The sequence below is a fragment of the Echinococcus granulosus genome, assembly GCF_000524195.1.
Source record: "Echinococcus granulosus chromosome Unknown EG_S00057, whole genome shotgun sequence".
NCBI lineage: Eukaryota > Metazoa > Platyhelminthes > Cestoda > Cyclophyllidea > Taeniidae > Echinococcus > Echinococcus granulosus.
The window spans coordinates 310,380-323,216 of NW_020170437.1; the positions used below are offsets into that span (position 1 = coordinate 310,380).

The window sequence follows — 12,837 nt, forward strand, 5'->3', positions numbered from 1 at the left end:
ATTTCAAAGCCGGGCTTTTAATAGTTAAGCTTTCGTTTCGTAACAACAAATTGATATCCTCAAGTTTTCACAGCATTTGAATTATTGCGCCACCTAAGTATGTGTAAATAAGTAAGAACTTGTTGTTTAGATAGTGCCAGGCGATGTCTAAATTTTGAAGTGAAGTGCCACTTGAACTTCTTTGTTTGATTTGATTGATGTATCTCATAGATCGCCAGAAACCCTCATGTATTTGGACCGAGAGGCGAAAACGCCATCCACCCTGTGTTTTTCTTAACATGTCCATGTAAGAAGTACAGGTACTAGACAGTCTCCCTTCCTAGGCTGCGTGGTTGCGTTTCTGTCTCCCACAGGCCTACAGTTGGCCACACCACACTTTAAAAACGTACATTGCTTTCATGTCTGATACCCATTTCCGCTCTAGTCCAAGGGGTTATACACACGAATCATTAATTAAAGAACTTGAAGCAATAATTGATGCTTAATAAGGCTATCACCTATTTTGACCCGAGAAATCAGTACATTCAGAGCACTTTCTCAAATTTACTTTTGTTCCCTTAATGAGCCTTTATCCTGTCCTTTGCTAATGACTTATGACACTGATGTCACTAAAAATTGGGAATGAGTTTTATTTTGACGCTAGGTGTGCCGTAGGATCCCAACCAAACGTCGAGAAAAGGAATCACGGATGCTCCCAAAAAAAAGACAAAGTTGGTACAATCAGACAGTACTTTGCTTGTATTAAATGTGTTGCCAGACACTTGCAATTTATTAATTTTCATTAAATGTTTTAATTAGAGTTGCCACATTTTTATATAAAGGTAATGCGAACTGCAGTCAAGATGTTGATATTTACCGTAGCGCTGCAGCAGAATCACAAATACCGCTCATTTTTGACATTAGTACCAAATGTGCTAATCGTGCATGATGTGTAAAGGCATTTAAGGGTTCCTGACAATATTTTGATTCATTTACTCTTCTTAGTGCTTAAAAATAGAAATGTCTAATTAGACATTCAATTTAGCAAAAAGTGAAGAGAAATCCAAAATGTTGACGTGCTTTCCCTTTGCTGCAAAGTACTTAAAAGAGCCCCGTGAACGGACGGGCTAGGTACGTATTAGTGCTATATAGTGTTTGTCTAGGCAAAAACTGGACTTTTAGCATGCTTTGGCAATGCCATATATTGGCTTCGGTTTCAAAAGGGAGATCTGATGAATAGGTTGCTGGACAGTGTAGCATGTCATATCCGTCGCTGCATCCAAGCAGAATATTAATCGTCCTTCATAAGTCGAAATTAGTGATGAGTAACAAAGCCTCACCTGCCTTATGCTGAAGTGTGCTTTGTACCCATTCTGTCTGAGTGGTTCTGAAGACACCAATTAATTCAACTGGTACTATTCAGTGGTGGTGGCCTCTTTACTGACGTTCTTCAACTAAATGTCATGACGATTACAGAGAAAACTCTCAATATTCTTTTTTCGGACCATTATTGCTTCAATACAGGAGGCGGGTTGCACAATTAGCCAACGTGTATTTACCCCTTACACCCTAAAAAGCACTACACCCTGCCTGAGCTATTTCAAATGCCAACAATTTGAAGTTTTGGCAAGAATGCCAGATTGAAAATCCTTTTCTGGATTTGGCTTAAGCAGGAAGAAGTGTGTGCTCCAGATTGAAATAGTTTTAACTACAAGTATATCTTAGCGTTGATAAATGCCTAATTAAACTTTATTTTTGTTGTGTTTCACCCAAGAGACTCCCTCAACAGTTGTGGGGTTGGAAGATGCATACAGGTATTTTATGTTCTTCCCCTGATGGGCAGTTAAGCAAAAGCTTTTATTGGAACGGTTATGGGAACCACGGTATATTCAGTCGTGTTGCCAAAACAATGTGCCAACTGTCAGTTAAGAAAACGGTGTAGATCAATTCAAGCAATAAGGCAAGTGATTTCTTTTTTACCTAAAAAAATATGACTGAGAAAATGTTTATTAAATAAAGCATTGATCATTACTTTACAATTGCCTTCTTACGAATGAGGTACGTTATTGCAGACAAATTTCTGAAGTTGCTTAAAGGAAAGCTTGGTAAGTAATTAGAAAATTGGATGAATAAACAGAGGAGTGGGCTTTGAATTTGGACACTCTAAAAGATTGACAACCGTATTCTCAAACAAAGAGCTTTAGGCTACTTAAGAGTTCAAGTTTAGCATGAAAAATTTATGTTCAAAAAATTCTGTACATTACAGTTTTTTCCGCCCACAATGACTTGGATTTGTGACCATCCACTAGGCTGTATAGTTCAGCTGACTTCCAGGTAGCGCATCCAACCTGTATTACATCTAAGCCTGTTTAACATATACCACTACTTGTTTCGTAGCAAGAGCATCTAGGAGCTTAGAGAAAATATACAAAGGCGAATGAAAATACATTTACCTTGAAGAGAAGAATCCTGGATAAGGGAAGTGCTTAGAATTGGAATATGATAGTATCTCTATGTTAGGGTTTAGGAAGCGCTTGATAACTTGTCATGTGATAGTGAACATCATTTTATTCAGGTTTTTAAAAATTAACTTTGTAATGTGTTTTGCGAAAAAATAGCTCCGGAACGAGCTTGTTTAGATGGTTTACAACTGGTGTCGCTTCAGTCTTCAATAGCTTTCCTAAAGACCACGGAACTGGGGTAGCTGCAGTAAAAAAACATCATGTTCAGTTCATCTGTTATGGGTCATCGCAGGTTCTCTTATCACTATGGGTTATCATCCAGCAGTGCCACTGATGTAGCTTCTCGAGACTTCTCTGAAGACGAAAGAAGTCATAATACTCGGACAGAGTATGTGTTGCCGACGTACAGAAGGGCTTGGGAGCCCGCTGGTTTGCATGTCTTAGAAGCCAGGCCGCCGGGTGGAGGTACAGTGGCGGAGCCTTAAGTGGCCTACCATTAAAGCTAGGGGTTAAAAAAACGATTAAAGCGTTAAATATTAGTGGTACAGTACACTGATGGTCTATTCTCTTTTACAAACTCATGTAACCTAGCATTACATGAGGGCTGATAGATTGGTTCCGATGTGATACATGTGCCAACTCCCATTTCTACATCGTATGATATAACAAAAACTTTTATATTATTTCCATCCAAGTCTATCTACACACTTACTTTCTTTCTTAAAGAATATGCTAATAATGATAACTTCGAACTTGTACAATGATGTTCTTCAAGTTAAATCATTTCGACTTGATTACTTTTAGCCTGTCTATGTGATATCTAAAAGAGGACGATGATTCCGACATTTTTTCCCATTTTCCAGTAGTATGACCCTTACACAATGTACCGCAATTTATTGCATCAGCCCTACAAGAATAAATTATTAACTCGGCATGGCTTGAACCTATTTGTGGAATTCGTAAACAATCAGTAGTCTATGTATTCTATGCCCAAAAGAACATTACTTTTGAGAAAAGGCGCTGTGGTAGTCACTCTCGAGTTCAGCGGGAACAATGGCTGGTCTTTTGATCTTAGATGCTTATTTTCTGAATGAAACAAGTGCGAATTACTGGTTAATGAATTTTAACAAATTAACCCTATTGATTGTGTTCAAAATTATAAGGCGCAATTCTGCGCTATTTCAAATCGACGATTACAACACAACAAAAACTTGGTAGTCGACTTCCCCTTGAGCCCATTCATCATCATCATTCATAGATTTAATGACATATTTAATTTAAACAACGTGCTAGGAAACCAAAATTAAATGTCAAAAGCGTCGCTATTCGCACTATTTTGATCGAAGCATTTCCCATTAGTATTTCATCACAAAATGCCTTAAGGAAATCCCATAGCGTCTGGCAAAAAAGCTCTCGCTACTGTCCCGCGTAGCTAAGCCTCAATTTAATAATCAAATATTTTTTGTCCTCTGGAGTTACTTTTATGCTTGTAAATGGATTCTGTTTGAACTGGTAACAATTATTAAGGGTTCGTGGTGTTACCTTTAGTCGCATTTATTGGGATATGCAGCTTAATGTGGTAATGGGCAACTTGGACTAAACAAGTAGTCAAAACTTCATTTCGAGGCCGGGTAATTGTCAACTACTTCGGCTCATAAGCGTTTTCAAACACACGCGTTATTGCCGAAACAATTGTTGGATAAAGCAGCATTTCGATTTCATTCCACCTGAAGGATATAAGCTGTTTCAGCCCTGGACGCTTTGGGAGCAAATACAAACGTCTTGTGATTTTGGACCTATAATACTACCATCTATATTTTTTTAGCATATGTGGAGTCACGAACGCTGCTGAAGATAGACTGTCTTTCCGCATTACTTCTCCTCCAGACCAAGTTCATCAGGTTACTAGCTTTGTAAGTTAAAAGGTTATGTGCTCATTCTTTCAGTAAAAGTCATTCTCTAAGTTTTTTGGTTTAAACAATGTAGACTTAGCGGGCGGTCATGCCATGATAAGTGTGCTTAATTTTTAATTAGTAATGCCCTTTGACTACGCACCAGCAACAAAATTCACTATACGTATAATGCACCCCGTTAAAGACATCATCTTCCATGCCACCATGGCTTGCATGCAATCTTTGTATCGTTAGTTAAGCGTCTTCAAAGTAGGCATCTCGGTTTTTCTGAACTAAGGTTTTTCCACCACTTTTTCAATTATTTCAAGCAAAAAAAACTAACTGCAGTTATAGTTTATCCCACTAAAATTCTACTAACCTCTCCACTGGGAGACGAGACATTGCCCTTTCATTATTCACTAAGGCCGTCAAATTAGGCCGAACATGGTTTTGCAAAACATCGCCTGTCTTCGTTGTTCAATCCGCAGTTCTAGCTGTTGAAGCGTTCCCTGCCTGAATTTCACGAATGTGAGATACCCAATTTCAGAAAGTCGTAATAACAATGAACAACTCCGCTGATGTACCAACGTGATTCTGAGCATCAACCCGCTATTACAACATTTTTATTTCACAGATGATTACTACAAGGTATTTGCGTTGTTTTGGGTCACACATTTTTAGCTACATGGATTAGAATCTCAATCTTTCTGCAAGAAGCCATAATTTATAACCCCATTAAAAAATACTGAAAAACCACAATTATTTAGCCTTTGGACAATTACTTGCAATAGCTTTAAGGCTCTTATTATCACCAATAACATTTACTTGTCGATCCCTTTACACACTCACAAGTATTGTAAGGTCATTAAGTAAAGAGGGTTATCTATCGCTGACGATGAAATTGTAGTGGTGTCGGACGCGTAAACTCTTTAGATCCTGTGAGAAACCTTTCCCTGTACTTCATAACTTGTCTTGTAGTATCTTCGCTGAAAAACCTAATCGCTTCCACTTTCCCTTCTTCTTCGGTAACAACTTCATTTGGAGGCATAATACGTCTTACTTTGCCTGTATCGTTAAGATGCTCCTGGCAACAATTCCAACCGACTGTAGCTCTCAGTTGAATACTCTTGCAGTACCACCACACAGGTGCAAACATTAATAATATCACATCCAAGAGACAGGCGTAATTGTCAACTGTTGCCTTCCATAGGCAGAAACTAGTATAATCCAAGGGTGTTACCGCCAATTTTCCATTGCTCAAGAAAACGCCTAGTTTCGCAATGACGGAAAGCAGCTTAAAGGTTGCTACAAAACGACAGTAGTATGAGAGAAGAACGAGTCTTTCGCTAGTTGATTTTAGTTTGGAGCTGAGACCAGTGAATAGAGCTGACATGAAGGAAGACTTATGCATTGTGTTACGAAGATACCTGGAACTCGCATCGAATTGACGCTGAAGGGCGTTTACCTTCCATCCGAGAGTAAAAACTATCAAAAGGGAAACTAGGTTGTCACAATAGAGGATGCAGTGCACGTTCGTCCAGGCAAGAAGAAGAGAGTGTATTCGTTGGTTAAAATCGCAGATTGTCAGATTCCACACTTTCCAGTGGTCAGTGAGAATCAGGACCGGAATAGAGGACAGTAGAGCAGTTAGAAAGACAGCACACAGACTCGTAAAGGTGCTGAGCGGCTGAATAGTTTCCCATCCCATGTGAATACATGTGGCAAGCATGAGGTTTGACCTGAAGGTGTTAAAGAATTGCCGCACAAAGGCGAGTGCTTTGCAGCAGCTGGCTCCGGCATGGGACATGGGATCAAATAGCCTCAGAGGACCCTCATAATTGGTGCCCACATGGTAGGTGGCAATTGTGGGCAGTAGAAGGGGGACACGTAAGCAGAGCAATTCCCCTATGTTGACAAGGAGTCCAGAAAAAACTTCGATATAGCCAAGAAGGCACCGATAATGCGCATACCTATTTGATGACATTACAAAGATAGTAAAAGAACTTGCAAGGATCCCACATAAGCTAACTGGCAGTGAGAAAAGAACAACCATCTGACAAGAGTAATAGTAGTATTGCAGATCACTTCGTATTCGATCCGGTAAAGACCGGGGATCGCCACTTTCCCAATGGGTTGAGTTTGAGTCCATGCAGTCACCGAAAGCACAAATACGCTGCACAAGGAAAGGTCAGCAGTATGATCAATAATTCGAACAACACAGGAACCCAAAAACCATAAAATGAATAAGTAGCAAATGCAAATCAAGTCTGCTAGCTCAAACCCAGTCCTCACTCCTTGTTGGCTGGCCTTCATGGTCAGGAAGAGTTTTTGCGTGCTGACCTTAGCTTTATCTTTGGCGACTTCGGAGGCACTGTAAGCTTTTAAGTACTTGAAAACGGTGTCATTAAGCCCGGAAGACAAGACTATCGGTAACAATGAAGGGAATAAAGGGTATAAACACCCCGAAAGGATGCAACCTACGTTAGGTGCTTGTAAAATGCTCGAAGCTCTCTCGAATTTATCTGCACTTTTATAACTGCTTCTACATATTTGGCGCATTCAAATGCAATGACATACTAAATAACTACGCGCATAAAACATCCATTCTAATAAGATAGACCTATAGCCATCTGCAGAGTAAAAATTAGTATGACAAACTCAAGCCCGCCTGAATTGCCCCCTAGAGATGGTTTGCGGCATGTCCACGCACAAACGCTTAGTCAAAACGCAAAACCATAGTACACAGCTACCATCGGTGGTAAAACTTGGAAACCTTGCTAATGTCATTCCTTCTTCAGAGTGCGTAGCTGATGATTATCTGCAGGCCATTCTACCTGTTTTAAGTGGTATTGGTTGCCAAACTCTTTTGTTGCATATATATTTTTACTGTACGGATTACCTAAATTATCGAAGCGCATAAGAATACTTTTGGATCCATGGAACAGCAAAATAAATAAGGACTCGGCAATATGGTGTTACGTCTCACAGTAAGGATTCAGATGTAATACGATAGTGGTTCATCCCTCGGCATTGGTGAGGCGCCACTTTTGTACTTTGGATTAGCCCCCTTGTACCTCGCTGGGTGGGCTGGCCTTTTGGGCCATGCCAATAGCCCAGATACCTTCTCTGCGCTGAATATATATTCTGCCTGAGTATTTTGTTTTCTTTTGTCTTCAGGGAGTCCGGGGACGCTACATAGAACTAGATAATAGTTTGACTACAATACAATCCCCAACTTGTGTTAGCAGCAAAGGAATAAAGTAATAATGCGTCGCAATATTCTTCAACTAGAAGGGCTCGCTCTACATAGTTCGCCGACCATGCCCACAGTGGTCATCACATCTATGTAGCACGATGATTGTTTATTTCTCGGGATTGGTGGGGAGCCACGTTTGACTTAGCTTTTGTACCACGTTGGGTGGGCTGGCCTTCGGGCCATGACAGAAGCCCAAACACCTTCTCTGTGCTAAATATATATATATTCTGCCCGAGCATTGTGTCTTCCTTCGTCTGCAGGGAAGTCTCGGGACGATATATCTACACCTCAATAACAGATTTCCATACGCGCTTGGCATGTAGTGATTTAGGGTAAGCCTCAGGACTTTTCAAGGCTGCTAATTTACTAAACTGTGCCACTTTTAAGGACATGCAAACAGTATGTTATGAACTGTTCACTACTACTTGGGATGCCATAGCATATCCGTCACGGTATTTTAATTCGTAAATACATTTAATGAATAGAGAGGTGGGTCAGAATTGATGAGACCTATAAGTTCAGAACTAAACAACTCAGAATCTGCAGTAAGAAGGTGGGCCAAATTTTGAATCTAAATGCGAATTGTACTACATATTGCCCAAGTTTTATGTATTGTGTTAAGAGGCAAGGCACAAAATTTGCCATTTGTTATATGCAAAATAAAGTACAAAAACATTAGGGCGCAATATGCATTATATAGTTATAAGCTGATAATTTCGAATAATGTTTCATAATATGATCATGCGTACTAAAGTCGTGCTCAAAAGTGTCAATTTACTTCCCACAAGAAACAAAAACAATGTACAACCTAAAAGTATGGCTTGTGTGCCTCGTTAAACTTGCTAATACCTTCTCCAAATAACGAGTAGGATTTCAGCTGCTTTTAACCATCCATTTATGGACCTTGACTCGAAACGTCTTGGCAACACATTCTCATAATGGTTTGATTTATATTTTACTAATATGGGTATTTAGTCTACAAAAGCAAAAGCAAATTCATCTGTTGATGGAAATTCCTTAAAGTCGAACACTCCGAGATGTTACTCATACCGCAAGATAAACGGATGTTCAGTGGTTGATAGCAGCTTATTTGGCGAGCCAGAACGCCTTAAAGCAATAAAGGTAGAATTATACTCAAGCTAATAAGGTCTTAGATGATGGATCGCCGAAAATTATATAATCAAAGGGGAGATGACATCAAAGTCAACGTTTTCTGCAATCGTAGAAGGGCTACCGACTGCCAAATTGAGAAGCAACATGGAAAAACTATCAAAACACTCCTACCTGAATCAGATCGAACAAGGGAACTAATGTAGGGGAATGATTTTACGTAAAATTTAGAATCAAAAATGAGAAAATCAATGAGAAGTCAATATTTCTTTCAAAAGCGGAAATGGAACGGATTCGTAATAGTGCTCGCATTTTAACTGATGAAGAATTAAAAGAAAAGGAAATAAAGGATAAAGAATTGAAGGACAAACTTATGGCTAGTATTGAGTGGTATTTTATATTGTATTATGGGTTGGGAAGTAGCCACAACTTCTTTCCAATTTATTTTGCCTCTTTTTCTATTCACTCTGAGTTTGGACAGTTTTCTTAATTTCCTTTTTATGAGTACCGATTATGGCATATTTTACTTCTAGGTCCAAATTTTTAGAGATCATTATACCAAAGTGTGGATTTTTTTGTGTTTTTACCTACTCAGAGGCCAACTGGTTAACTAGTTTATTAGAAATCAATTCCCATTTTTAGAATACATTTAAGAAGAATGCCTAGTTAATCATTCTTTTGTATAGTTCTAGTTTCTAAATTCTACAGAGGTGGCACTTTATTTACAAATGTGACAACCATTTCTGTGCAGTTCTATGCAAGCGGTTTTCGACTTTTATAATATGCGTTACCGTCGCTAGTTCTATTCGTATGTACGTCTAATTTTTATGTTTCCGATAAAAAACAGGATAACTTGAAACACTTTGCTTTAAAACAGGCACATTAATGCTTTGTATAGTTACAATGGATTCGTGAATGTAATATTATGTTAAAAAAGTTTTCAAATAGACTCGAAAGAAGCAGCTGTTTTTACTTTGGCCCCCCTATTGCTTTTAATGTGATCTTTTGGGCCATTTTAAAGGTTCCAATTCTTATAAAATATGTGCACTGAATTATCCCAGAAAGGGACGAGTCCTCCACTTGATAGAAAGATTTGTCTGGATCTTTACTCACGGCTAAAATATGTAAAATTACTGGTTACAAAGTAGGCTGTGTTTAATGTAAAGCTTTAGTAAAGACTACCTTGCTTTCCATTTTAATTCTTGTTTTGCCACTTACCTCTACTTTCTGTTCACCGTAAAAATGTTTGTCAAGCGGATAATTTTGACGAATAAAGTACAGGTTTTATTATTGACAATTAGTAGTTCCTTATTTCTACTTTGTTTCAAAATAGAATGCACTGGTTCGAAATTTTCTGATGCTTTCTTAGCAGTTTTTAGTTATAATAATTCAAAGTTTTTCTTAAAGTTGGGTGGCTTAGTGGCTAAACAAAGGGATGAAAGTTAAGCAGATGTCTGCTTTAGAAAAAGTTGATTGTAGCGCTCACACTTAGTGAATATTTAAAACTTTAGTGAAGTTCTAAGCTACCAAAAATTTTAACTATAGCATCTGTTGTATTAAGATGCAACAGGGATTCGTGTTCTAGGTCGTACATTATTCTTTAGTGTTGAAGATCACTTTCGATCTTGACCATGTGACATGTTTCATGGTCTAGACAGAGTTAACAAATCGCAAGGATGAGATGAAAAAGCTCGATATGGAGCGTCGTGCGAACGAGAAACTCAACGAGTTGGAGGAAGAGGCAAGGCAGAAGGCGCAATACCTTCTGTCGAAGGCGATGGAGCAGCGCCAGGATGAGGAGGAAGAAATAAAGCAACTGAACGCAGCTATTACAAATGCTAAGATCCAGACTATTCGCGATGCACAGGTGCTCGAAAAACAGCAAATTAAGAAGGAATTGGCTGAGGAGAATGACCGACTTGATCGCATGATGGAAATGGACCGTCAAAACGCTCTCCAGATCCAGACTGCAATTGAGACGAAACGAAAAGAAGCGGTAAATACTAGTCCAGTGTTCTGTAGAGCTTATATCTGATAAGGTAAAACAACTTGCTTGAACTATTCGTTGACATGTAAAGCCTCCTTAGTTCCCCTCCAATGAATTTAGCGTTCTCGATGGGAAGATTTTAACATCTTTCTCTTCTGTGTACTATGTAATGGCTATTGAGGTCGACATTCAATCTCGTAGTCCTTGTCTTTCAGGAAATGTTGGGAGAATGTGAAATAATTAACCAGATAAACCAGAATGAGCAGGAGCGTTTACTGAGACTAGAAAAGACGGAGCAGGAGAATATGGCGGTACGCAAGAAGATAGCGAGTGAGATGCTGGAGGAGATGAACCGTAGAATTGACAGGAAGACAAAGCAGCAGCTCCTAAGAGAGGAATTGGATAAGTGCAACGATTCGATGCGCAAAATGCGATTGAAAAAGGCTGAGGAAGAAAGACTGCTTGATTTGAAAATCATGCAAGAACAGAAGGCAAAAGCTGTGAGTTAGACTGCTGTCTGTTCATTAGTACTGTAGTTTGAGTCCTCTTCACAAAACTGTTTCAAAAGGTTGCATGAACGGGCTTAGTATTTAGTATTTCATTTACGCGCTGTTTGCATTTTATCCACATCTCCCATTAATAAGATCACAGATAGTTTGTATGCTTGCATAGACGTATTCTCACAAAGACTGTCAAAGTAGTAAATTCATTTCCCATAATTGGTTTTGTAGGAACGACTTTGTTTTTTTCATAGTGAGATGGCATTTGCGCACATATATTGTCACACTCGCCAGTGTGAGAGCATAAAAGGGAAAGTTTGCGAGACAGAAGTTCACGACTTCAGCATGGAAATCAAACGACTAGCCCCTTTGTTCTGTCCGTTTTACCCTATCCTGCAGGAGCGTGAGGCGGCCTTTGAGGAGGAGCAGCGATGCATCCGCTGTGAGAAGGAGAGAGAGACGAACCGACTGCGGGGCTTACAGGAACGTGCCATCGATCTGCAGGCAGAGAAGAACGCTCTGCGTGCTAAGCGGGCCATGGAGGAGAACGAACGACAATGGCGCCGGAAGGAGCTGGCAGCCGCCAAGAGAGCTCAGGAAGCCAGGGAGGAAATGAACCGAGAGCGCATCAGAGCGGAAGAAAACAAGACCCGTCTTCTTGCCATGGAGGCGACGCGCAACAAAGTGGACTTCGAACGAATTCTACAGTAAGCCTTTATTTCTTACTACATAGAGATAAGTTTGTGGAAATTTTCCGCTCATAAGCGAGAATAACTAAATAGATGATAGAAAACTGGAACAATACTACCTTTCAAATAATGCGGGTTTTTATTTTTAGGGTGAAATTATCTGTGGAAAATAAAGTGGGCATTGGTAATAGGTTACGTTGTAGATAATGTAGCGAAGAATCTTCTCGCGTTGTTAAGAATCGACATGCTTCCCTTTGTACTTGGATTGGGCATCCTTAAAAATGATAAATTTGGACTAACTGGTTAGTTTTATTTTGGAATTTATCTTTCCAGACACCAGAAGGAATTGATAGAAAAGGATAGACTTGAAGAGAAAAGGCGCAATAAGATGAAAATGGAGTTCTGTAACGACTTGAAGAAGCAGATATGTGAGAAGGAGCAGCAAAGAATCGCGGAGCGAAATGCCTTCTTCGAAGAGGGTGTGAGAATGGAAGAAGAGGCGCGGCTGCGTCGTTTACGTTTGGAAGATGCTAAGAATCGTAAGATGGAAGAACTCAGGCAAGCCTTCGTCGACTTTACTGAGTCCTTAGCTGAACCATCACTCATTCAATCAAGCTAGTTAGATGTAACGAAAAGCTCGGTTTTTGAGTAATTTTTTACACATGGCAAAACCCATGATTTTCCTTTTTATCAAGGTTCGCATCTCCTTTTATCAAGTTTATATGAAATTCCCCACTGCCACTCTTAATAGGTAGCATCTTATTGACTTTTTCACCAACATTTTTTTTCAGCACTTTTCACTAATTTTTAATTAAAGTCAATACTCTTCAACAAATTTTTTAGATCATTCGATTCAGCAAAGAACATATTCGTCACCATTTTAATGTAAAAAACTAAACGCCGATTAGTTTTTCGTAAAACCTGTGATATTCAGAATCCACAAAATAACTTTATTTCTTATT

General features: G+C 39.2%; 2 protein-coding genes across 2 annotated transcripts; one reads left to right on the plus strand and one right to left on the minus strand. All coding sequences in view use genetic code 11, as the record gives it.

Annotated features, from left to right (window-relative positions):
- Positions 1 to 5,216: 5,216 nt before the first annotated feature.
- On the minus strand, positions 5,217 to 6,317 carry EGR_06470 (hypothetical protein; the record flags this gene model as incomplete). Its single annotated transcript, XM_024495719.1, has 1 exon — positions 5,217 to 6,317. One exon carries the CDS (start codon positions 6,315 to 6,317, stop codon positions 5,217 to 5,219), a length of 1,101 nt encoding a protein of 366 aa, XP_024349880.1.
- Positions 6,318 to 8,746: 2,429 nt separating this feature from the next.
- Positions 8,747 to 12,494, plus strand: EGR_06471 (Coiled-coil domain-containing protein; the record flags this gene model as incomplete). The annotated part of the gene is made up of 6 exons (XM_024495720.1): positions 8,747 to 8,901; positions 8,931 to 9,079; positions 10,358 to 10,695; positions 10,902 to 11,186; positions 11,586 to 11,893; positions 12,209 to 12,494. 6 exons carry the CDS (start codon positions 8,747 to 8,749, stop codon positions 12,492 to 12,494), a joined length of 1,521 nt encoding a protein of 506 aa, XP_024349881.1.
- Positions 12,495 to 12,837: the final 343 nt, after the last annotated feature.